General features: G+C 40.4%; 1 protein-coding gene across 1 annotated transcript in view; it reads right to left on the bottom strand.

The window, feature by feature from the left end:
* The window catches only part of RASA1 (RAS p21 protein activator 1), a 54,260-nt gene extending 42,437 nt beyond the window's left edge, over positions 1-11,823 (bottom strand). Inside the window, exon 1 of the mRNA XM_005533044.3 lies at positions 11,403-11,823. Within this exon, the coding sequence (XP_005533101.3) occupies positions 11,403-11,785 (383 nt within the window). The 5' untranslated portion in view covers positions 11,786-11,823. The remainder of the gene's footprint in view (positions 1-11,402) is intronic.
* Between the last annotated feature and the right edge of the window lie 13,211 nt (positions 11,824-25,034).

The raw sequence follows: 25,034 nt of genomic DNA, 5'->3' as shown, positions 1-25,034 counted from the left end.
AATGCAGTTACACTGCATCCCTTTAGCAAGTTCACAGTATAGCTATACAGCTTCTGGCCCCCAACACCGCAAGGCCCATGCAAGGAACAAGCCATTCACAAAGAGGTAGCAGATGGTGAATTTACTGTAAGGAAGGAGGCAGCTGCTCTTACTTGTGGAAGCATGTCAAATTGTACAACCAAATCTTTATTTACATATTTCCTTTTTACATGTGGTTAAAGCAAGTATGAAGCTTTGCTGCTCTAGAAAAGCATTCTGCTCTTACAGTATACTGCAATTTTTACTTAGGAACACAGCAGGTAAGGGAGAAGAGAATGCAAGAGGAAGTGCTGAAGGGGAGTAAAAGTCAGTTTCAGTAACTTAGTACAAATAAAGATGTTGGTAACAGCCAAAGAATTCTCTATTTCCATCTAGCAAAAGCCATGGCGCACAGGAAAAACAGTCTTTAAATGCCACATCCACTTCACTCAAGACTATTCTCAGCCATACCTTAATGCTTCAAGAAAACTTGTAGTAACAATGGAGAACTTGTAGGAATCATGGTCAGAGCTCCATTACTATGAGTTCAGACTCTGCCTTACTACCTTTCACACATTTGAGATTCTTGTTACCACCTTAGACTATGAGCTCTGTTTCAATTAGAGCCAAAAGAGAGCAAAGATTTCTTTGAACTGGGGAAATCCTCAGTATAAAAAGATACACAAAAATCTCAACGCATTTTATGAAGACAAAGGGAAAAAATTACACAACAAAAAATCCTGAATTATTATTTTTGTCTTCTTGTTCTTTAACATCAATCATCCTCCTCTCAAGCCTTCAATGTGAAGATTGTCTTGGTGGGTGGCTCATGGTGATGGGGATATACCACAGTCACGTGTGCCAAGAATTGTCCCAGTTTCCCACCAGCACCCTCAAGGCTCAGGGGAGAGGTGTAAACTCAGCCTGGAATCCTGTGGGGTGTGGAGCCAGGACTGCCCCTTCCCTTCAGCAATGGAGAAGGGCCACATGGATGGCAGGTGAGCATGGCTGGCCTAGGATACTGTTACCCCACTGTGGTTTTCAGCAGTGCGACCAAAACCTGCCTGCTTGCTTCTCTCATTCTCTGCCGCAAGGGAGCCCAGGGCCAACGCCTGGGTGCTGCCAGGGGCCAGGGCCATCGTTAACCGGGAAGGTGCCACTCTTGTATGGGAGCGCCGCCGCTGGCCACACGACAACGCCCGCGCCGTCCCTGCCGCACCGGGGCCCGCTATCGCCTCCTGCCGGCCGCAACGCCGCCACTGCCGCTGCCCACTCACTGGCGCCCCTGCAGGTCGTGGTCGTAACTACACCCAAGGGGAAAAGCGGCCCTCAACAGGTGAGAACACTTTTGCTTGTTTGTTTGCTCTGAGACATATATATGTGCATGTATTATATATATATATTTATATATATATATATATATTTGCTAGTAAAGAACTGTTATTCCTTTTCCCATATTTTTACCTGGAAGCCTTGTAATTTTTGAAGTCACAATAATTTGGAGGGAGGGGTTGTTTTTTAATTCCAGGAAGGTTTGTACCTTCATTGGCAGATACTATCCTTAGTAGATTTTAAACCAATACGAGATTTAATGCTCTTTTTTACTGCTGAAGTTTAATTTCAGTCTTATAGCATCTCCCAGCCTAAAACCGCACTCTCAGTTTAACTATTTTTATCCAGATTCTGCCTTTTGTCACTTTATTCCCCATTTCTGTCATATCAGTAAGATGTGATACTGCCTTTGTGCACCTAATTTGTAGAGATAAGACTAAATTTCAGTTGGATTATACTATATTCATATCCTTCTTCCATCTTGTTAGTTATTATTCAGTAGTTACCAACTTTTAACCAAGTTTTTGCAGTTCTCCACCTCACAAAACTCTGCTACCAGAAAAATACCTATAAATATACCAGAATAGATGCACCTTTAAGAGAAGCAGTTGAAATTAACTTCTAGCCAAGTAAGTGTTCTTTGTCTAGTGTGCATGACCCTGAGTGTCACATACAGTTCAAGGAACATGAGGGAGAGATTTTCATCCCTTTTGCTTTCCTATGCATTTTTCTAGGAGGCACTTAAGCATACCCATGTAAGCCTAACAAAGACTCATTCTGCTTTCCTCATCTGACTATTCCAAAATCCCTGAAAAACAGCAAGGGGAAAACTGAACTGTGCTGTGCTACAAGACTAAGAACCAGCCAACTAACATGGAAAGTCACTGCCACAGGCACCTTTTGGCACACTAGCTTTATCAAACTGTTAACTGTGAGACTTGCACATACCTCCACAAAAAAAGCCACCTTGTTACACCTCTGCTGCCTTGCACACACCTGCACAAAAAAAGCCATTAAAACACAGCAGAGTTTATGTCATCTCTGAGCTAGAACTAAACAGATCAACCAAAAACCTCAGTATGTTAGCAAAGGGACTACAAAAACATGAGATAGGAAGGTAAGTATAGAGTAAAAAGAATAATACATTTACATAATTCACAAAGGGCAGAAAGCTACTAAATTTTAACTGCTGTAGCAAAAAATGCCATAATTTTAGAAGACGCAGAGGTGTGACAACCACGCACTATCCAACACTGAGAAAAAGACTGCCTATCTCATTTTAGCAAGAACCACCGATAAGCAAGTGAAATACAGCTAAACTCCACGAAAAATGGCTCTTGAAACAGCTGCATTTTTCTTACCGAAGAATCAGATTAGGAAATTAATTCTGGAACTCATCAAAGGCCTTAGCAAGAACCTTTCTATTTTTACATGCTAGGTATCTGTGCTCTCAGGTGAAAAACATACCTTTTTTGAGTAATTGGTTCTGAAACAATGTTAATAAGGCTACATAAATTATCAGATACTTTTTATAATAACTAAGAAATTTCTAAGATCTTGTTCAATTTGTCTGCCATTAGCCTCAGTAAATGTACCAGAGGCTCTTTCATCTTCGTCCTCCTCCTTGCACTTCACCCTCTAATCAAACACAGGTTTTGGTTTTGTACTCCACTCTCACTTCCTCCTGCAAGCTGGATTGTTGAGAGAGACATCCGTCAAATCCACAGATGGATTAACAGCCTCTACAATGAGAAAACCCTGACAGTTGTTTATACACTGGAAATCAAACAGTCACCTGAATTGTGAACATCTGAACATGTTCAGATCTTCCAACAGGCCCTAGGAACAACAGTGGGGGAATATAACCTAGATTAGAACTCATACAGAACAAATCTCACAGCATAACATAAAAAAAAATGTGTGTAAAACTGAGAAAAAGAACAAAAAACTGTCTCTAGACTGGAATATAGGTTGAGATGATTACTACAGAGGCTTGGTAACTTGCTGCTTTTAGACAAATAAAGACATTTCTCTAGCATCCTTTTTGTTTTATTTTAAGGAATGGAAATAACAAAAAAATCCACAGATGTTTAGAAAGCACAAAAACCCATGCAAGAAAAAAAATGAGGGAAAAAATGTGGTTTGGATAAGATAATTCAAGAATTCCTTCATGTTCAGTATCAGGAAAGTATCTACCTTTGAATCTTGTAACATATCCATGCTAACTCTATTAACAGATGGCAATATTGAGGAGAAATTGACTGACTTATGATCATTCCTATATTTTATAAATAGAAAATATAATGCCATTTATCTATAAAATAACTATACAAAGCCTAATGAGCCATAAACAGAATTTCCTTTATATGGCTAAACATTTACATACAGATGCATAATTTTATGGAAAGCAAGAGGTAGACTCAAGATAATAAAAAAGAAGGTCAAAATTTCAGAGAACCATCTTACACAAATCTACACACAATCACCAGATGATTCCCGAATTGATTATCAAGAGTTGGCTAAACCCAGATCATCCCACTCCACTTAGCTGTGCGACTGCAGCTGGAGTTCTGTGTCCAGTTCTGGTCCACATAATCCAAGAAAGATGTGAATAGGCCAGAGAAGACCCAAAGGAGAGACACTAAGATTAACAAAGAGCTGGAGAACCTGTCCCATGAGGAATGAATGAGCCAGACCGCTCCTCTCTGAATAAGAAAAGTCTCAGGGTCACATCATCACGATGTTCCAGTAAATTATTCACTGAAACAACCTCCCTCAGTAAGAAGAGAAACCTCACTGGAAGTTTTCAAGATGTGACTGGACAGGTTGCAAGACAATCTCAGTTTACTCTGTGACCCCCAAAACGCTGGGACATAAGAACTTTGAATGTCTGTCCAAATATGGGCTGATTTACAGTTCTATGATTTTATATATTACAACCCTGATAAAATTTTATATTCACCAAAAAACCCACAAACAATTAGCACTTGAGAATGAACAACTATTGCTGTTTCAGTTTAGCAAAAAAACACAAAAAAAAAAAAAAAAAAATACGGTGTGAAGTTGGTCTGAAAGGTAGGTGAAAATACTTAAATTAAAACACAGAAATTACTTTTCTGTGTCTGATCATAAGAATCAGACTGCAACTTGGCATAACACATTGTGTACACCAAGTGTCCTGGAAACATTAATATCCCAATACTGAAACATGAGTGGAGCTTCTAAATTAATCTAGCAACACTGGGTACATTAATTTGTACATGTGAATAATTATAATAAAAACATACCCTAGATGGAAAGGCCAAGTATTTGAAACAAATTACTGAATATTTAAGAGGTACTAGTTAGCTACTTTAGAAAAATCTTTTTAAATGCACATTCATCTTTTTAAAGATGAGATTTTACCAGAGAAATTAAGACATGTGTCTATACAGACAGTAATGAAATATTTTTTTTTGCCAACCTACAAATTTATTCTACTTTCATTACACCTTTCCGTTACTAGGAACTGTCCTGACTCCATTCCTGACTAATTACGGTAAGAGTTTTCAGCAAATAGCTCCTGTAAAATGGATCCTCACCTATGAACAGTATTTTTATACACAGAATCACTTGAGTTGAGATGACCACTGGGGATCATCTAGTTCAACCTTGCCCCCCCTTCCACCTCCAGCTCAGGTAGGATCAGCTACATCTGGTTTCTCAGGGCTGTCTTCCATTGGGTCATGAACATCTTCAATGATGGAGATTTCATGATCACTCTGAGCAATCTTTGTCACTGTTTGATCACCTTCACAATAAAAAAAATCCAAACAAAACAACATATAAACAAACAAAAGCATCCTGTTGTATTTAAATGGAAATTCAAGTTTTTCCATTTGTTTCCATTGCCTCTTGCCCTGCCACCTCATACCACTGAGCTCAGTCTGGTACTCTCATCTCAACCCTTCCTACATGATTTTTACACTCATGTTTAAGACTCACTCAACTTCCTCTTCTCCAGGCTCAACAGTCTCAGATCTCTCTACATCTCTCTATCTGACAGATGATCCAGCCCTGCACTGACCTCTCTTGAGTAACTCCACGTCTGTCTTGTACTGGCGAGCCCAGCATGCACTGAATACCCTGGATGGCATTCAGCGCTGGGCTCACCAGTGCTGACTAGAGCGCAGCGATCATCCCTCTCAAGCTGCTGACAACACTCCTCCCAATGACACCCAAGATACCGTCTGCCTTCCTCACCACACAGGCACACTGCTGGCTTTGTTCACATTCTCACACCCACATGCTTCTCTGCAGAGCTGCTTTCCAGCTGTTTAGCCCCACCATGTGCTTGGGGTTACTACTCCCCAGTGCCAGAGCTTTGTGTTCCCTTTGTTTAACTACACAAGATCTCCCAATTCTCCAGTCTGTCCACATCACTTTGGATGTCAGCACAACTACCCGGTGTTTCAGCTACTCTGCTTTCAGTTTTGCATTATCTGTGAACTTGCTAAGGGTGCATACAGTCTGTCCAAGCATCCAGGTCACAGTATTAGCCCCTGGAGGCGCCCTAGGGAATACCCCTCCGTAATTTGCCTCTATCTGGACTTCAAAGTGCTGATCATCATGCTCTGGTCCTAGACATTCAACCAGTTTTCAATGCATCTCATGTCCTTTCACCTAACCTGTACTCTGTCAGTTTGTCCGTAAGGAGACTGCAGAAGACAGTGTCCAAAGCCTTACTAAAGTTATGGTAAACTCTCTCCCTTTCCCTCTCAAGTCAATGACTACATCACAGAAGGCTCTTAGGTTGTTTAAGCATAATTTTCTCGCTATAAATCCATGCTGATTACTCCTCACCACCTTCAGAACTAAATATGACTTAAAGATAGACTAATTTAATGACAGAAACTTTTTTCTCTTCTATCACTATCAAGAGTGATAGAGCATGTATTTTATAGGAAAATAAAAACTATTAAAGGCCACCTTCAGTCTTCAAATAGAATATGAAAGTAAAAAGCAGGTCAAGTATATAAACTATGCCAAGCACTGTAACAGTTTACTGCTACTGACCATACTCTGGAGAAACACTGAGGAATCGACCCTACAGTACTTATGTGCAGCACAAAGACTATGTTAAAACAAGATACTTTCTCCTCCCTCCTACTGTGCGTACCAGCAAGACATATAACAAGATGCTTATTTTGCCTGGGAGAAAGATATGAAAGAAACTGGAAAACTACTATGGGAGTTTTATGAATTTATGCCTGAAGCAAAATAAGGAGTCCTAGACTGAAGAGACCTAAGCCCTCATTACAAAATTTGTGCTCCTCTTCCCTTCAGAACCACAAAACATATAGACAAAAAAGGGTGAAAAAACACAGCACGGTATTATGCTTCTCAGTGGGGTAGGCTAGTAGATGAACTGCCAAAGTCCCACACTGATATTATGGGGCTCAATCTATGACACAAAATAAAAACTATAAGAACTGGTCAAGAGACTCTAGTCAACTGTTTAAACAAAATTACATTATCTGATGTTAAATAGATATACTGACTAAACTACTGAAAATCATCTTCAAACTTCTGACTTCAAATGTTTCATTTATCTGAAGTTTTTATTTACCTACAAAGTAATGCACTCAGTTTATTTACTGCTTCACTTTCTGTAGCAGGTTAGGTACAATGTTGTTCTGCTGTGTTTGATCACTCATTTAAGACAGTACTTGTAACACCACACATCCAGCCAGCAGTAGCCCAGAGTACACTACACACCAACTTTAGGAAAAAAAGGTGTTCTCTTCCACACACAACAGGAACTGATGAAGAAATTCATTATCTAAAAAATAAACTATTTGATGCTAACTACATTAACAGCTAAACAAAGAAACCTCATATGCTAAAATGACATCACATTTCAGTTTTTTTATATAGTACCTAACTGAACATGCCAACCTTATTTCCTCATGGTTTACAGTGCAACAAATTCATTCATTAGTCTAGGGAAAAGGTTTTCTGGAATTATTCAGAAATATTTTTTAAATGTGTTACTGAAACAAACACAGAACTCTCAGCTTGCCACCTTCAACACTCATGTGAAAATACAAGAACTTCACTCTATGATCAGGCAGAAAAATGTCTGACTTTAATGCAATCCATTCTTATTTAATATTTCTCTAGTTGTCTTCATCTTCAGTGCTTTTTCTTGTTATTATGTTGCCTGAACAAGCACTAAGAGTGACTGTAAGAATACATCTGCCTTGGGCAAGATTTGTTTCAACCAGACGGTATTTTGACAGCCTATTTCATTTTGTGTGGTTGATCACTTTCAGATTTCAACTGATTTCCATTTCGAACTGATAAGCACTGCTCAAAAAATACCATATGAAAACGGCAATTTTGCTGCAATACTGGAACTGCTCCTGCCACATTATTGCAACACTGGGATATATAATAATTTTGTCAACTAAGATTTTAAATCAAATCCATAACAGAATCTGCATTCATTCATTAAATCCAAAGGCATTTCATTACATTATCTAAGCAGCTGTCACTGAACTCTGCAAATGGGGAAAGCAAGAGAAAAAATGACCTAAACAAATACAGAGTTGCCCACTTTATTCCCTAGTATCCTGTGCCTCCCACCTAGCACTAAGCTGCAACATAAACACACCACTGGCGTGCTCCATAAAAATGGAAACACCCCCCCCCACACTCAAGTTAGTTTCACTCCAGATCAAAGATTAAAAAAATCAACCCTACTGCAGAATTCTGAGTTTGTGAATAAAGAGTTCTTATATGCTAGTATCCTCCCATTGCTTGAATAATAAAGAATACACACTAAAAGAAGATATATTACCCACACCTCCCCAAACAAACTATATTTACAACATCCTGATGGGAAGTGCAGAACCTGTATGTGCTTCATTTCCCATCTCTTCGTATCAGTTAGTATGAAAGCCAGAATGTTAACTTTACACTATTTAAAAGCATATTCATGTTTTCAAAAGCACTTGTAACATCTTTACAGCCTAAAACTTGAAGACTAGGAACTCATATTTTGTCTGGTTTTTGTTTGAGGTTTTTTGCTTTTTTTGGGCTTGTTTTTTAATTTGCAAAAGAAGTTCTGAGAAGAAATGATAAAGTTGTGCCCAAGTTTATGCAGAATGTTTTATTTTATTCTTAGAAATCTAATCTAAGATTGGAATTTGAACCTAGAAACACCAGTAGCAGCATTTATCAGATATTTCTCTCTGTAGAGACAGTAGCCATGCAGGAAATCCTAAAATGCACTGCAAGTGCATGAGAAGGCAAAGAAACCTAGTGAGTTGTTACTGTTATAAAAGAAATAATACCCTCGCACTCTTATACAGGAGATTAAAATTTTGTATTATGGAAAGACCAGGAATGAAGGGCACCCATAAATTTCAGATGTACACAAGATATTGTAAGCAATTAAGACCAAAAAAGCCATGTAACCGAATTATGGAATTATCAACCAAGTCACACTGAATTCCCTCTATAAAAACTGAATTAATAAGGAAGAAGTGGGTAACAGTGGAGCCGACAATCATACTTAAACAAATGTAGTAGCAGTCCTGTAATCACATCCAACTGGAGAAATGTAACACAAATTTGAAGATCAACTAGTCTTCTCAAGGACTCGTATCAGAGCTTCCCTTATATATGATGATAGATTAATACTGATCTCTGGTTTTGGTAATAAATCAGGAATTCAACTCTATAGAAGATGGTATAATTACACAGAAAGAGCATTTCCAAAATAAAACAGCAGTACTGAAAGGATAGAATTTACTGTAACTTTATGACTTAACTGAGAATGGTAAAACCTGATGCTGCATGCCATAAATAAGAGATGAATGAAACGGAAAAAAGCTTCTAAATCATCAAATATTTTCTGGAAAAGTCACACAGCAAGGATAAAAATTACGAAGAAAAAACTTAAGTATTTGGAAGTACAAACCTCTGAATCAATTTCTAAATGTGTTTTACTTCTTGTCTGCTCCAGTATTATATTCTTCAACAGAAGAACCTTTAGCTACAGAGCTATGCCCTGGTCCTGTATAAGGTAGAGTAGCCTTCTCAGCCAAAACAAAATCAGGAACTGACGTCTTCCCCTCAAAGAGTGCCCTGTACTCCATTTCTGAAAGTTAACACTCTTCCCTGAAAGGTAACCATGATGGTTGCACACGGTTAAGGTATTCCATAAGATGACGTATTGACTGAAAAATTCACTCAGAACTGTAGATTTTACAATTAAGTATCAAAATCTGATTACTCATGAATAATTGCCCTGCTTTCCAGAAATATTGTAAAAAGCTTGATTTTTTGACTTTTTCCTCAGTTCTCTGAGGAATTTAGTCAGGTCTGACAGAAGCACTATGAACCTTTCAGAGAGACAAACCAGAAAAGAAAAATCCTGTCCCTAATGTGCCAGGCACACAACCCTGAAGAAGTAACTTTGCCTTTTATGTGCTTCCATTTCCCAGATTTCTTTCAAAACTGCCTAATCCTATTTCTAGCTCATTATGGCCTTCTACAAGTTTAAGACTATTCAAACACTGTCTTCAGAAAATAAGGCTTTAATGTTTACAAATTTTCACATAAAGCTCAGAAACTAGAATGCTAAAGTACTGCTAGGAAGCCTGTCAAGGTTAGAGAGATAAATTTTAGAAGAAATCCTATAATATTACAATTTTATGTCCTACTTAAAAACAGTAACAGCTCCTGAAATCCTTAAAGCATGTAACATAACGCAGAAGTTAACTGTCAGTCAAGTTATGACAGAATATAAAGAAGAAACCCAAAATTCATACAGATTTTGAGGTTAAACTTCTGACCTATATCTCTTTTAATACAACTGTATGTTACCCTTAAATTATCCACTATATTCGCGAGAACTTCAGGAACAACATATTTATATTAATGATACTAATGAAAAAGTTTTAAACTCTGAAACAATTTCATTTTTGGGAGAATATGATAAGGATATGGAAGGTTTATTTTGTACTCTAATACACACCTTATAAGTGTTTTGTGTAAACCTGCAGATTTTCTACAGTGAAATCCAAAGGTTGTGTTTAGAGTACTTACTAATTACATGGACTCTATTTAACATTAGCTGATCTTCTATTTCACACAACATAAACAAAAAACTAATCTGCCTCTAGTGCAAGGTTCTTTCTATTACCTGCACTGCAGGAATCCAAATTAACCTGATGTAGGGATAAATACAGAAAGACCTAACTATATGTTTATAGCTTATTCCAAATGTCTCCTCTCTCTAAGCATAACCTACATGAAAACAACTTTAAATTGGTTGGGCAGCAAGGCAGTTAAAACATTTATTAAAATATCCCTCTGCTAATGCTTTTAAAATTAGAAATTATTTTCATTCATTTTATATACATTGATTCAAGACAGCCTGAATTTTTAAAAACATCCAACATGGGGGCATCACTTTGGCTGTGTTTTTACATGATATGGAAAAAATAAGCTACCTTTTTTTTTTTTAGCAGAAAGCAATGCAATACAAAATGATGATACGGTAAAGTATTCTATGTCATGGATAGGGATTTTTAATCCATTTACACAATCTAAGTTTATGGCTCTACTAAGAAGGGGCTACCAGTGACTGGAAAAGTCTCCCCTACAGGTAGTTTAAACCACAGTCAGAACAGCTCACTCTTCCTGGCAGCCTGCAATATTGCTATGAAAACTTACAAAAAACTAAGTCAACCGCCTTTTTCCGGTGAGCTGATCCTAGTCAGTACCGGAGGACCAGCTCCCGGTGAAGGGAAGGAGCCCGACCTCCCTGCTCCCGGGTTGCGGGTGGGCTGCCCTCCGCAGACCCCACGCAGTGTCCCCATGAAAGAAACTTCCTGCTGGAACGGAACCGGAGGAGAGACGGAAGGTGAAGGGGTGGGACGCAGAACTTCTGCGAGACTTCCAGCCGAGTTTGACACACACTTTCCCCAGATAGCGGTGGGGGTCCAGCAGTTCGGTACCCACTCACCACAAGGACTGAGGCGGGGGCGGTGGGTACTCACTGATTGGTGGGGGGCGCGTTGAGCGGAATGGCCACCTCCTCTTCCTCGTACTCCGGCCCGTCCAGCGAGTCTCCCTCGTCCACTGTCCCCAGAACCCCGGCCAACGGGGGCGGCGGCGGCGGCAGCGGGGGAAAGCCGGGGTCGGCAGCCCCAGCGGCCGCTGGAGGAGCCGGCCCTGCCCCCCGCTCCCGGGGCCCCAGAACCGAACAAAAAGCCGGCCCTCCTGAGGGGCCGCCGCCGGCCAGGAAGGGGCCTTGCGGCTCCGGCGCCCGGCCCCGGCACAAGGCGGGGCAGTGCCCCAGCTCCCCGACGGCGACGGCTCCCGCCGTCCCGGTCGCAGCGCCCGAGCCGCCCTCCACACCCGTGGCTTCGGCCGCCATCATGCTGAGCCTCGCCCCCCCTCCACCGGCTGCCTCACGCCGGGGAGGAGGAGACAAAGGGGCTCCGGGCCCCTGCCCACACCCCGCCCCCCCCCCGCCCCGGCAGACAGCGGAGCCGGGACGCGGCCGAAACTTCCCGGCGGAGACGGGCCGGGAACAATGCCCGGCTGGGCGGGGGCTGAGCCGCTCCGCAGGGCCCCGCGCGGCTGCCTCGGCCTGCGGCCGCCCCAGGGAAGCGCCACCCGCCCGCCCGGGGAGCTCCGCGCTTGCGCGGCGCCTCTGCGCCTGCGCGGGCGGCGCGGGCCTGTCCAGGCCATGCGGGACGGCGGGCGCGGAACGACGGGACTGTGCGGGCCAGGGAAACAAAGGGCTCGGTCCGCGGCCGAGGGGCTGGGAACGCGCGGGACTAGGGTGGGATCCGTTAGTTCAACCCGACATGAGCACTGTGACTCTGAACCCCTGTGATCCAGCGCCAGATCCAGATGCCTATTGAGCACGTCCAGGGATGATGACTTCATTACCTCCCTAGGTAACGTGTTCCAGTGCCTGACCGCCCTAACAGTGAAGAAGCGCCGTTGGGTATCTTCCAGCTCAGCGTATTCTGTATGATTCTGTGTAATCTGAATCTTCCCCGTCTTGGTTCGAGGCTGTTTCCGCTGGTCCTGGCACTGCAGGCACAGCAGAAGAGACCAGTCGGCGCCTCAGTACGCTCTCCCTTCAGGTATTGATAGAACAAGTGGAAATGGTTTTGTCAAGGGAGGATTAGACTGGATATTAGGGGAAAACACTTAGAGGTTGGTCAAGCACTGGAACAGGCTTCTGGGGCAACGGTGGGCTCGCCATCCGTGAAAGTGTTCAAACACCGTGGATGTGGTGCATGAGGACATGGTTTCATGGTGGACTTGTCAGTGTTAAATTGATAGTTGAACTCGATGATCTTGGTGGTATTTTTCAACCTTAATGATTCTGATTCTATTCTAAAAATAAATTTTAAAAATACATCCTGGTAGGTGGTACTGTTTATCTTTTAAGAACTGTGACTCCATTGCTACTTACTCTGTACTTCCCTGAAACTATGTCTTTCATGTTATTCAAGTTTGTAAGCTCTCAACCCCATCTTATGCAAACCTATACCTACCTTCATCATCAACCATTTTTCTCCCTTAAGCGGGTTTGCTTGGTATATCAGCTTCACTTTACACCGAAGTACCTCTGGGATCATATATTTGTCATTACCAGGCAATACAATAGGTAGATATCTTGAGATTTTTTTTCCCACCCCAGTGTTAACAGAGCTGACAAATAGCAGCACATTTACACTTGCATGTCTCTCTACAGTTCTCAGAAAGCATCTAAACATTCAGGTTTTCAAAGCTTTGCATTACCCAAAAGTATTAAGTGAATTTTTTCTGAGGCCAGTAAAACAAACTACTGCTACTACTTTCACAGCTCTCAAGCTCTTTTTATCTACTGGAATTGTTTAATGTCTTTCCTTCTGAGGGCTGACTCTGATTCCAACTTACAGTATTAAGATATATGGAATTATGCTGGTTTTGTGCCCAGGGTCACAGTGAAAAGAGAAGTTTGCCCTAGCCCTCAGTTTATACCATTGGAATCCATCCATTTACTGCTGTTTTTCTGCTTTAAGAAATTGTAATTTCAAAGAATGTTGTAGGCTGCTCTTTCTGTTGGTTTCCCTTTACTGCTTCTTGCTTTCCCTCACAGATTTCTAAGCAAAATAATTTTAACACAGCCTTGTCACTGCAGTAGTAGCAATAAGCCTAAATATAGAAGTGCAGTGTAAATATTTATAAGATTCCCTTTATGAGGCAAGCTTTTCTAAGTGCCTTCCAGGGCAGCAGCATGTATGTGGGGGTGTGGGGACTAGAAAGACAGCTGTGCTAAGAATTTCTCTCAGGAGGGGGTAATGTGTCTACAACAGTTTCAGGAGGTTTATTTTGGTGAGAACAGTTTTAAATTTGAAAAAGATTCTGCAGAGAAAGAGTTCTTAGTGATATCAGCTGAGCTGTTATCTCTGCACCCAACACACCTTTTCTGCTTACTTTGCAGACAAGGTTGGCATCCCAAGTCAGTTGGTGCTGGAGGTTTTACACATCACCTTGTGTCAGTTCTTAAGCGTTGGAAGTCAACTCCCTGTCATGCTACATATATTGCTTTTCTGCTTTTCATACACTTGCCACGCTGGCAAGGAAGTTGTGGGTGCATGGCAGCTGGGAGGAGACCCAACTAGGACAGGCAACACCAACTGACTAAAGGGGTATTCCAGAGCATGTGACATCGGGCTCAGTACATAAAGTAGAGATAAGAAGGAGGAGGAGGAAGGAGAACATTCAGAGTGATGGCATGTTTTTTCCCAAGTCACCATTACAAATGATGGGACCCACTCTCCTGAAGATGGCTGAACAACTACATTCCCTTGGGAAGCGGTGAATTGATTCCTTGTTTTGCTTGTGTACATGGTTTTTGCTTTTCCTAGTGAATTGTCTATATCTGAGCCCAGGAGTTTTCTGGCTTTTACCATTCCAATCCTCTCCCTAGTCCTGCTGGTGGGGCATTAAGCAGGCAGGTGCGTGGGGCTTGGCTCCTAGCTCAACTTGTAAGCCATGACATCCTGTCAGCCCAATGCTCCTTTACCTTTAGTAGCATACCAAAAAGTGCTACATGATTGCTCTACTAGTCTTTCTTAATGTCTGTGATCCTTTTATTAAAATTCCATGTTATTGTCTGTGTATAAATGCAAGAGAAACACTTTTTTTTATATTTACCTGTATTTATTTATGCCTTCATAGAAAGCATGTTTGAATTCTCCCACGAGCCTGTATATACTGACTCCATGTATAGATACATTGAACAATTGTGTTACATTTTAAGCAGCACTAAAATTATCCTCATCTTTGGAAGCTGATATGTTATTTATTGAGGCTTTTCAGCAAGAATAAATGAAAAACTGAGTTGCAAAGGACAGCTTTTTTTTTTTTTTTTCAATTTTAAACATGAAAATATTTTTATGCAATAATTTTCATGCTTAGTTAATTACATCTAAGTTCCATAAGGGTTCTAAGTAATGATGGAGCTTAGGTTTCTGCAGTGTACCTCTGGCTTGTTGATGGAGAAAAGTTACATGTTGAAAAACATCTTTGTATTTTTGTAGCTGCTTAGATATCTTAGATGATTGTATAGAAGCTTCTACAGCAGCTAGGAAAGGAAAAAAAGCATGATTAGAATGAACAAACAGGAAAATATAGCTACACTCTTAATAACTACAGAACTTCCTCTGAGACTGGTGATGTAACCTGCGCAGGATAAACCCAGATGTTGCATGGAAGACTGTCTTTCATTTTAAATTTGGTAATTTTTTGTGCTGTTTACTCTGAAATTTTTAAATAAACAGTCAGTAACACCATTGAGGAATACATCATTCTCACTCATTTCAATAAAATAATTTCTCAGTTTGTGGTTATTAGTTCCAATGGCTTAATAAAAAACATCTACCTATATCTTGTATTTAAATAAAGGATATTTCTGTCAGGCATAGATATACGTATCACCTGTAAAAATCAAGAAAAATCTTTAATGCATATATTAGTCAGCATGTTCATATTCTGCATTGATGGTAGAAATTTATGTCCCACTTAATAGAACAATTAAAGGGTAAAACTCTAGATATAGCTGTAATATAATGTAGTGTAATGTGTAAGCTATAGATTGGTCTTTTCAAGGAATGTTTATATAATGAAGCTTGTAAAATAATAGTAGTGCAAGTTATTTTGATAACTTACTTTGATAACTTGAATGAATTTTGATAACATGAATTTAAAATTTTCATGTAAGTTACTAGAAAAAAAAAATAATTCTTTTTGGCCTACATTTTTAAATTAACATCTTCATGAATTGTGTCACTGAAAACTGAAAAGTAAGGAGAGAAAAATGCTGATTCAGGTAACAGATTTTTCTTTATACTAAGATGTAGCCAGATCTAATTTCCTGGACATCAGATCAGTATAAAGCCAATTAAGTTTTAAAACATCTGCTCACATGGTACCATCAAATCTTCTGTATACACTTACTCACTCTACAGAAACTAGTATTCGCATGTGAGGCATATAAAATGTATTTGAAAAATGAGTAACTGTCTAAGGTCAGTCTTACACATCTAAAACATCCATTCTGTATATGAAGATTCCTATTTCCTTATGTATATATTCACATGGAACAACTTCCTTCATATGTTACGCTAGGATAGTTTAGTTGCCCTATTGTTTTACTTAGTTTGATTTCTGTATGTCTTCCTTCATGGGATGATTTTTTTCCATTAAGATATGTTTCTCAATTTGAAAGAAGAAATAGGGTGTTAAAATCCAATATGCTAACTCCAATTCTTAGGTATTTTTGTTATGGGATTCTATGACTCAAGACACTAAATTAATCTAACTGCAAGATTTAATAGGTAAAATGCTGTGGTTTATATTTTGTAACTGCCCAGACTCCTAAACGTCTTGACATTATATCATTTTTGAGATGGACACACATCCCTTGTGCAGAGACAACAATGGCTTCTTTATTACAAGGTGTTCTCAAGTTTTATTCCCTTAAAAAAGCATGATCTTAAGTCATTAGTTACATCAAAATAGCTCATCATATTCATTTTGGGCAAAGCAATATCTCATTGTATCTTATTGGTACAAAGCAATTAATAATTAATTGTCAGGGGTTTACAACAGATTATTAAGGCATGTATGCTGCTCAGAAGGCATGTATCCCCTAACTGCAAATATCTTATGTACCTAATTTATCAGTTTCCATACTAACAGCCTTGCTTTCTTCCTTGCTATGGATAAAGTTGTATTTTATCAATTTCTTCTTTTGCTAACTCAGTTGTTGAGCCTGCAGACCAGCTGCTAAGCCCATCCACAATCTTATAATGTGTTAATCTAAACACTGACTTCTCACGTAGTCTACTTATCACTCTTTCCAGTACTATTACGTTTACTGTTTGTGATAGAATTTACTTGTATGAAGCAATTTGTTTAAACTAGTTGTATTTCTGTTGTTGACTTTGAAATCAGCTCCAGAGCATGAAACTACTAGGAGTAGGAACATATGTAGTCTATAGTTTCAAGGAGTGTTGTAACTCATTCTAGAATAACCTAAACATACTCACACAGTGACTACTAAATTTTGACTTAACGTGGATTGAATTCTAAAAGATATTAAGCAATTAAACTAGCAGTCATTTCACTATTCTATTTAAATTACAGGTACCTAAAAATTTAACGGTGATAATGCTGAACCCAATTGCTTTGAAAGGCATAGAAGTCTTATAAGTTTCAACATGACATTCACGATGATTAGAAAAAAGGGGAAATTTAAACATTGCATCGGATGTATGGCATCTGCTCCATAGGGGCAATTATTGTAGTGGCATTTAGCTGGAAAAAATGCTAGTTTCATTTGACATTTAAATGATAACTCATTAACACTGTTTAAATTTAATCTAAGATTTTCCAAGATGTTCTGGTATATAGTTCATTTGCTGCTTTGTCAGCACCTGTGAATAGCTTTGCAACCTTCACTGATATTGCACAACTTGCAGGGATATCCTGTCGCAACGGGCAGTGGTCTTCTTGGCATGCCACGAGCTTCCTAGAGAAGCATCCTAATGGGCACACTGTCGAGGCACAGGCAGGACCCTGGCACGACAAGCTGGGTCCGCAGAGCAGCAGGTCAGCTCCAGGTGACGCAGAGACAAGAGACAGAGGCTGGTATGGCGTTCCTCAGAGATGGAGCCTTTGTTATAAAGGGAGCACTCAGTGAAGGGTGCCAGGGACAAGAACTTTCCCGGAAGTGAGGGTGCAGGGGTTTATATGGGAAAAGCAGGGGGTGGGGTAGAGCAGCAGGCAAATGGACTGAGGGCTCAGGGGCAGAACAAAAGGGGAAGGGCAAATAGGATTCATAAGATTAACATGTGTTGCAAGGCTCGCTGGGGGCAGCTCCTCACACCACCATGATGGAGAGTGGTACCCACCTGAGGGCTTTCACTTAGGGGGCTTCTTCAAGCTGTCCAGACTTTAGGCTTCGTCTTCTCCATGGGAGCACGGAGTCTCTAGGCTGGAGGGCCTGTCACCCTCCACAATATCCATTTCCTCATAATGAGCAATGACACATTAATTCTTCAAAGTTTTTTTCTGTAAAACAGTGAAAGATGAGCTGTTTGGAGAAGTGTATTAATCACAGAGTATATAATATGAATACAACAGGCTTTGGCTGTATTTTGGAAACTGTACTGTATATATGCTTATAACAGTAGCAGGGTAGCACGGTGAATGGAAAATTAGGGAAGGCTAAATACTAGTATCCTTCTAACTAATGAGAAATTGCAGTGTACATGGTAAAAAGGAAATAAGAAACTGCCTTGAAGTACACAAGGACTAGGCACATCTAGTCTTGCAGCAGGCGAGCATAGGGGCACCATTATGGGAATAAAGGGTTCTAGCCTCTGCTTAAGTTCATGCCAGGTGGTGGTCAGGAATTCCCAGAGGAACAAAGTCAGACTGGCAGATTTCAGATAAGGTTACAGTCCCTTTCTAACGTATTTAGAGCTGGCAGTGGTCTTCACTGGTCTTCACCATGTAGGTATTTGAACCTACTGCTCCATCTTTTAAATCTGGTTCTCACTGTAGGGAAAGATCTCTCTATGGCAGCAGATTAGCTCATATTACATTTCACAAGAGAAGACAGTGTCCCTTGTCACTCGGAAAGGATGCTTCTTAATATTGGTGCTTCTGAGGTTTTGTTCATTAGCAGGGGAGAGAAGGACTGACAGATCACCTCCTATGGTAATTGGGCTTGCCTTTGAAAGCCTGGCTGTTTCATGCCTCAGTCAAAGCAGATAATAATTGAAAAAGTATGTGATTTACAGCAGATACTGCACAAGATACTGTTCCAGTCTACAACTGAACTCACATATCTGTAACTCAGATTTCCTCTGGATAATGTATTCTTGTGAGAATGGAAATTTGCATTGACATAAATTTGTTTAGTTATTTCTATGCCAAACCGTCTAGTAATTCTGCATTTGCCTTCCTCCTTTTCTTTCTCACCCTTCCAACCACTCTACTGTCCTAACAAGCCAATCCACCTATTTGCATCACCTGTATTTCCAGGGGAATAGAGTACCTGGACAACAGGAATGCCTGACATTACCTCCTTGTATGAATACCGGCATTTGGCCATATTCTGCCTTTTTCTGTCTCTGAGTTTGGATGCCAGCATAGCAAGAATATACACTCTTTTTGTTAGACCTTTACCATGCCTCATCATATAACTTATGATCATGGATCATATCAGACTCTAGGATTAAATTAAGGCAATTCCTACCTAGCAGGTACAGAAAATATGTCATATTTGAGAGTAATACCATGTCAGTGGAGAAGCAAGGTCTCATATGAGTTGCTCTGCAGTGTTATTGTGAGAGTACTGTACCAACAATTCCATAAGCAGCAATATGAAAACTTTATTATCAGTGTCACATCAAAAGTTTTACACATTACCAACTGCTTAAGATCTTAAATTGTTGAGACTCATTGAAAAACAGCAATCCTGTTCACACAGACTTTAATCCATCCACAGTGTACAAGACACCATGTTTCAGTTGTAAAAATTGCCATAAAAAAGCAGTAGGAACTGCCTATCTCCATCTTGCTTTCTTAAATATCTTCCAAGGTGATAGTAATTAGTATGAAGGGCCAAGACAGGCCCACATCTGGAAGAAGGGTTGCTCAGCTGTGTCATGAAACCCATTATCAGACATCCCCCCTCAGTGGAGAGGGAAGAAGGGAGATGGGAAGCATTTTTCCTTTAGGTTTTTTTTTGTACCTTTGCTTGTATTTTTTGTCATGTCTTCCTCAGCCTTCACTGAGTTACATTTTTCCTTTGCTGTTTTGTTGCACAGATTAGCAAAATATCTTTCAATATTGAAAATCATGTATAATGATGAATTGAACAAGCCTCAAAAGAAAAAATCCTCTTAACTCAATGTCACGCTGTAATTATTTTTTAATTCAAAGATGGCACTAAGAGACCTAAGCCATCTTTCTGTATCCTTATTTTAATTGAAGAGCAGCTCATCCATAATCAAGTGTATCCAATATGGCACATAGGCTGTACTCTGCTAATGGAGATATCTCTGAGATGGGTGGTTCCACAGCGTGTTTTAAAGTGCATAGAAAGAGAGATAGAAAGGGATGTGCCTTAAAAACAAACAAAAGAACCTAACAACACAAATGGGATTCTGGGAAGACAGAAGTTGTACTAACATTCTCCACAGTCTTTAGTGTAATGGAAATTTAATATTGCAGACTGTTGTCCAAATCCTGAAAATCACCAATGTTAACTGTACCTCATTGCTTTATTTTGTTTTAAAAAAAGCAACAGCATAAAAGGCTAATAGAAATAATTAAAATAGCTAAGAATGTGGAAAGTTAACGCAGCAATTCATGGAATCACAGAACCACAAAATGGTTTGGGTTAAAAGGGAACCACAGATCATCTAATTCAACCCTTCTGCCATGGGCAAGGCCATCTTTCACTATCCCACGTTGCTTCAAGGCCTGTTCAACCTGGCCTTGAACACTGCCAGGGATGGGGCAACCTGTGCCAGGGCCTCACCACCCCTTGCACTGAAGAGTATTTTCCTAATATTTAAGCCTGCCCTCTGACAATTTAAAGCCATCCCCCCTTGTCCTGTCATTCCATGCCACTGCCAAGAGTTCCTCTCCAGCTCTTGGAGGCCTTTAGGTGCTGGAAGGGGCTCTAAGGTTTCCTCAGAACCTTCTCTTCTCCAGGGGGATTGGGCTGAACACCCCCAACTCTCTCAGCCCATTTGCATAGCAGAGGAGCTCTGGCCCTCTGACCCTCATTGTGGGTCCTCTGGACTTGCTCCAAAAGATCCTTTTTATAATTAGGACCCTAGAGCTGAACACAGTACTACAGGCAGGGTCTCACCAGAGCAGAGCAGAGGGGGAGAATAAATTTTTTTTACCTATTCAAAGTAATCTCATTTTTCAGGAACTGATTCCCTCTGCTTGTAGAAATGGAGGATGAAGGGTGAATAAACTTAAGAAATGCAGATGGGATGTGTCATTCCTTAAAACCTATATAGGTTAAGATAAGGAACAAAGGCTGCCAACAGTATTCCTGTAGAGACCCACTCAATTTAGAAGAGTTATTTTAATGGATCGGAGTGATGCAAAGTAGTCAATACCAAACCATTTTAAAAGCTTGTGGGAGCATCACATTTTCAAGCTCTGGAACAAAGGAGGAATATCAACTCACCCTTGTTTTGATTGCTTAAAATTCTGTTGTTTTGGGAAGGAAATGTTTGTGTTAATTTGAAATAGTTTAGTTCTGATTTTCATGTTGCATAGGAAATACAGTATGTTGTCATAATCAAAAAGGCATAATTCAGTCTCTTGAATCTTCTTTTTCAGATATTTTGAGAGGATAATGCAGAGCAAAGCTAAATTCCAAAGCCTCTATGTATTTTAAGAAACATTTCAACCTTTTCAGATTTCCACTCAATATACATAAAAATGGCATTATAGTTTCACCCTAATAAAAGCTGTTTTTACAACTTTGGTTGCAAATAGTGTAGTGGTTTTGGTTCACCAATTTGAATTTCCCAGCCAACACACCAATTTATGTAGTGGGTTTAATCCTGGCCAAATGCCAGTGCACCTAGTAGAATTATTTACTCATTTCTCTACTGTAAGATAGGATTTAGGAAGAGAGCAAAGCAGGCTCAAACTTTAAAGGGTATAAAAAATATTAAAAGAACTAAAAGAAAAATAAAAAGAAAGAAATCAGAATAACCTTCAAAACACTTCTCCTCCCCCCACAGCCTCTTTTCCTTCCCACTGACAACGTAAAGAGACAAAACCTGGGACTTTCAGTCAGTTTACCCCCTCTAAAATAGTCTTTCTTCAGTTCTTTTAGGGAGAGGAGTCTCTCTTGTCATGCCATGGAGACTTCCTCCACAAGTAAAGGTTCTCTTGTGGCTTCAATGTCACAGCACATTAGCCACCCAAGAAAGGAAAATCTGTTCACAGTGTTAAAATCCTTCCCATACTTCACAGCCTTCCCATAGCTGCTTTCACAGACTATGTCACCTTACTGAGTATTATTTTAAGGACGAGCTGTTCAGAAGCAAAGGTTCTCTTCATCTGTCTCTAAGATGATCTTCATCTCTGGGAACAGAGGTTTTCTTCTTACATGGGGAAAGAGAGTCTTCATCACTCTCATCTCTCTCTGTTCAAGCTTCTTGATTTGGATCACAGCTTCTTCAACATCTGCTTATTTTCAGTATGGATGCCTTTGCTCATGTGTACAGCATGAATGCTCCATTCCCCCATGTTTCATTAAATACAGGAATATTCTAATGTATCATAGTCCATCACCATGGCCTTACAAAGAATTTCAGACCAAGACTAAGGCATCTCCTCATTCTCCTTCCATCTGGGATTCAGCTCCTTCTTTACTGACCTTTGTATCTCATATTGTTCTCTATACGTGACTTCACTATATGTTTCACTATATTCACTCATGAGAAGATTGATGTTTGCAGGTCTCATCTGTGCACTAAACAGGTTAGTATCTCACCTGGGCCTGTAGATGCCCATGTCATCTCTGCCGGGCAGTGGACAGAGCAGTCACAGTGATGGATTTCAGGCTGCTCTGGCCACCTGGCTGGTCTCCAGCCCCTGCTGTGTTCAATTCCAGCCGCAGGGCTGCTTTCTGCGTGGGCAGCAGAGCCTCCCCTGGCCTCAGCTGCATGATCTCCACAGAGCTGGGACTGACCCTACGTCCGGAGCTGTTTATGGTGGAGGATCCTTCAGCAGTGCCTGGATCTCAGCAGCCATGCTAGGCCTCAGCAGCCCATGGCCTCCCTTGCCCGGCAGCCACTGGGGCCTGGCCCTACCTCTGCTTACTTCTTCAAGGTAAGCAAGAGAGAGATTCTCGGCCTTTCCTCCTTTTACATGTGTTATAAATGAGTAGACAATTTGACTAATAAAAAAGAATTTATTAAAAAATATAATCTTGAAAAGCCATAAGCAAAATTCAGCTCGATGCTGTACTAGGTGAATAGCGTCGGGTGAGGCAGGGAAGGGCTTGCTAGCACCACTTCACCATGCTTCACAAGCTGCAACCGTCCCAAGGTGCTTTTTATATGTTTTCAGGTTTTTTAGGGGTCTCTTGGAATACACTTCTTGTAGACAAATATTCATGTTGTTTTGGGTGTATATGTTGTAATCTTGTCAGGTTTTTTGGAAATACACTTCTTGCAGATGAATATTCATAAGTTACAATCTTATCGGACAGAAGTTTCTTAGAAGTATGCTCCCTGCAGATGCATATTCATGTTGGCCTTGCTGCATATCACTATAACCTCAGCAGAGAAGGTTTCCTGGAAATATGCTACAATCTTTATCAGACAAGATTATAACTTTAGCATGAATTTATTTATGTTATGTATTACATGTGTCTCCAAAGAGGCATTCCTAGTTTCTTAGTGTCAATATTTGTGATGAACGGGCCAGGAGACCAGCTCCTTTTTAAAAAGGCCTTTATTGAACAGGACAGCTCTGGGGTGGGGACCTGAGGGGTCGCGCACACCGCCACTGCTCCCACTTGGACACCGCAGAAGAGGAAGATCCGTGCAGCTTTGTCACTTGGGCAGAATTGGGCCTGCCTTCCTCATGAAAGTCCCCGGGAAGACATGTTGTCTTGGCCTCGTAGTCTAGGGTGTCATCCCAGTCGAGTCCCCTCGAGGTTATGTCGGCCTCTGGAGGGAAGTCAGGAGACTCCTCTGGGTCTTCCTTGTTCGATGGTGCTGCTTTTATTCCTTTCCTTTTGAGTGGCTTGTTGTTTCGGGGTTTTTTCCAGTCTGGGTGCGTCCCATGAGTCTCTGGTCTCTCTCGTTTTGCATATAAGTCTTTATGTCATCCTCCTCCTCAGGGCCCAACTGAACAAAGTACAGCAACTTGGGATAGGGATACAATGTTGCCATGTGGGAGTCTAGGAGCAGTGGGGGTAGCCTGGCTGAACACGAAGGAGAAGCACAGGGTACAGCAACTCGGGAGAGGGGGCAGGGCCTGGCTGAACAAGGAACAAGAAACACGGGGTACAGTAATTTGGGACAGGGGTACAAGGTAAGTAAACCTGGGACAGGGGTACAAGGTAAGTAAGGGGTTTACAAACTGTAACAGTAACATGTTATTCTTAACAATATTCAAAACTGGCTAGCAATTGGTTTTGCTTGGCACAGAGGAAGGTGTTAGCAGCTTCTCTTAGAAAATCACTTCCTCCCACAAAAAATCAATTAATACAAAACCAGTACAAATAGGATCTGATGGACTACAGACTCTCTGTAGTGAAAACCATGTGCAATTTCACTCACAGTTAGAGAGGATATATTGCACAATTGCTAATGCTCTCTGAAAGTATAATTATGCTTTTTGGTTTTTTAGTTTTGGGGGCGTTTTTTTTCAATGAAGATCAGTGTGTCTCTTCTCTTATTCAGAGTATGCAAACTGCTTGGTTGTATGCCATGAATATTTCTCCCCACATGTCACATTGGCTGGCATTTACACAGAAACATAAGAAGAGATGGTTATAAGAGCAGAGATCTAAATAATCCTAAATACTGCCTGGAAGAAAAATTGTACAGATGCTCCATCTGAACTACCATATTGCAGTCTTTCCTTTAAAAAACTGAATTCTTTGAGTGCAAGTACCTATTTAAAAATAAAGTAATATAAAATAAAAAAATTAAACAAACAAAACCAAGCACCAATGTATATGAAAACCTTCAAATCCTGTGCAGTGAAACATGGCATTAAATTCTATTGAAATGTTCCTCTAAGAGTGGGCTAGATTCTGTAAAACCAGTATGTAAAACAATGGTTATTTGAATACTTGTGAGGTGACAAAGTACATAAAAAGGAGGTAACTGAGGAGGACAAAGAGGAGTCTGTATAAAGTGTTTTAAATCTGTATGCTGCTATTAGAAGAACAAAAACAACAAAATTATATATCTTGAATGACTAATATCAAGTTAATTTTCTGATTTTGGCAGTTAATAATTCTGCTTTTATAAAAGGAACAATACTTCATGTTTAATTGTTGAAAGGTGGGAATAATTTTTTTTATTAAAAAGCGTTGCTGCAATTATTAT

This window comes from Pseudopodoces humilis, chromosome 4 (assembly GCF_049639895.1).
Source record: "Pseudopodoces humilis isolate 2021_Gansu_Grassland_sample_001 chromosome 4, ASM4963989v1, whole genome shotgun sequence".
Taxonomy (NCBI): Eukaryota; Metazoa; Chordata; class Aves; order Passeriformes; family Paridae; genus Pseudopodoces; species Pseudopodoces humilis.
This window is presented reverse-complemented; position numbering and strand designations above follow the sequence as displayed.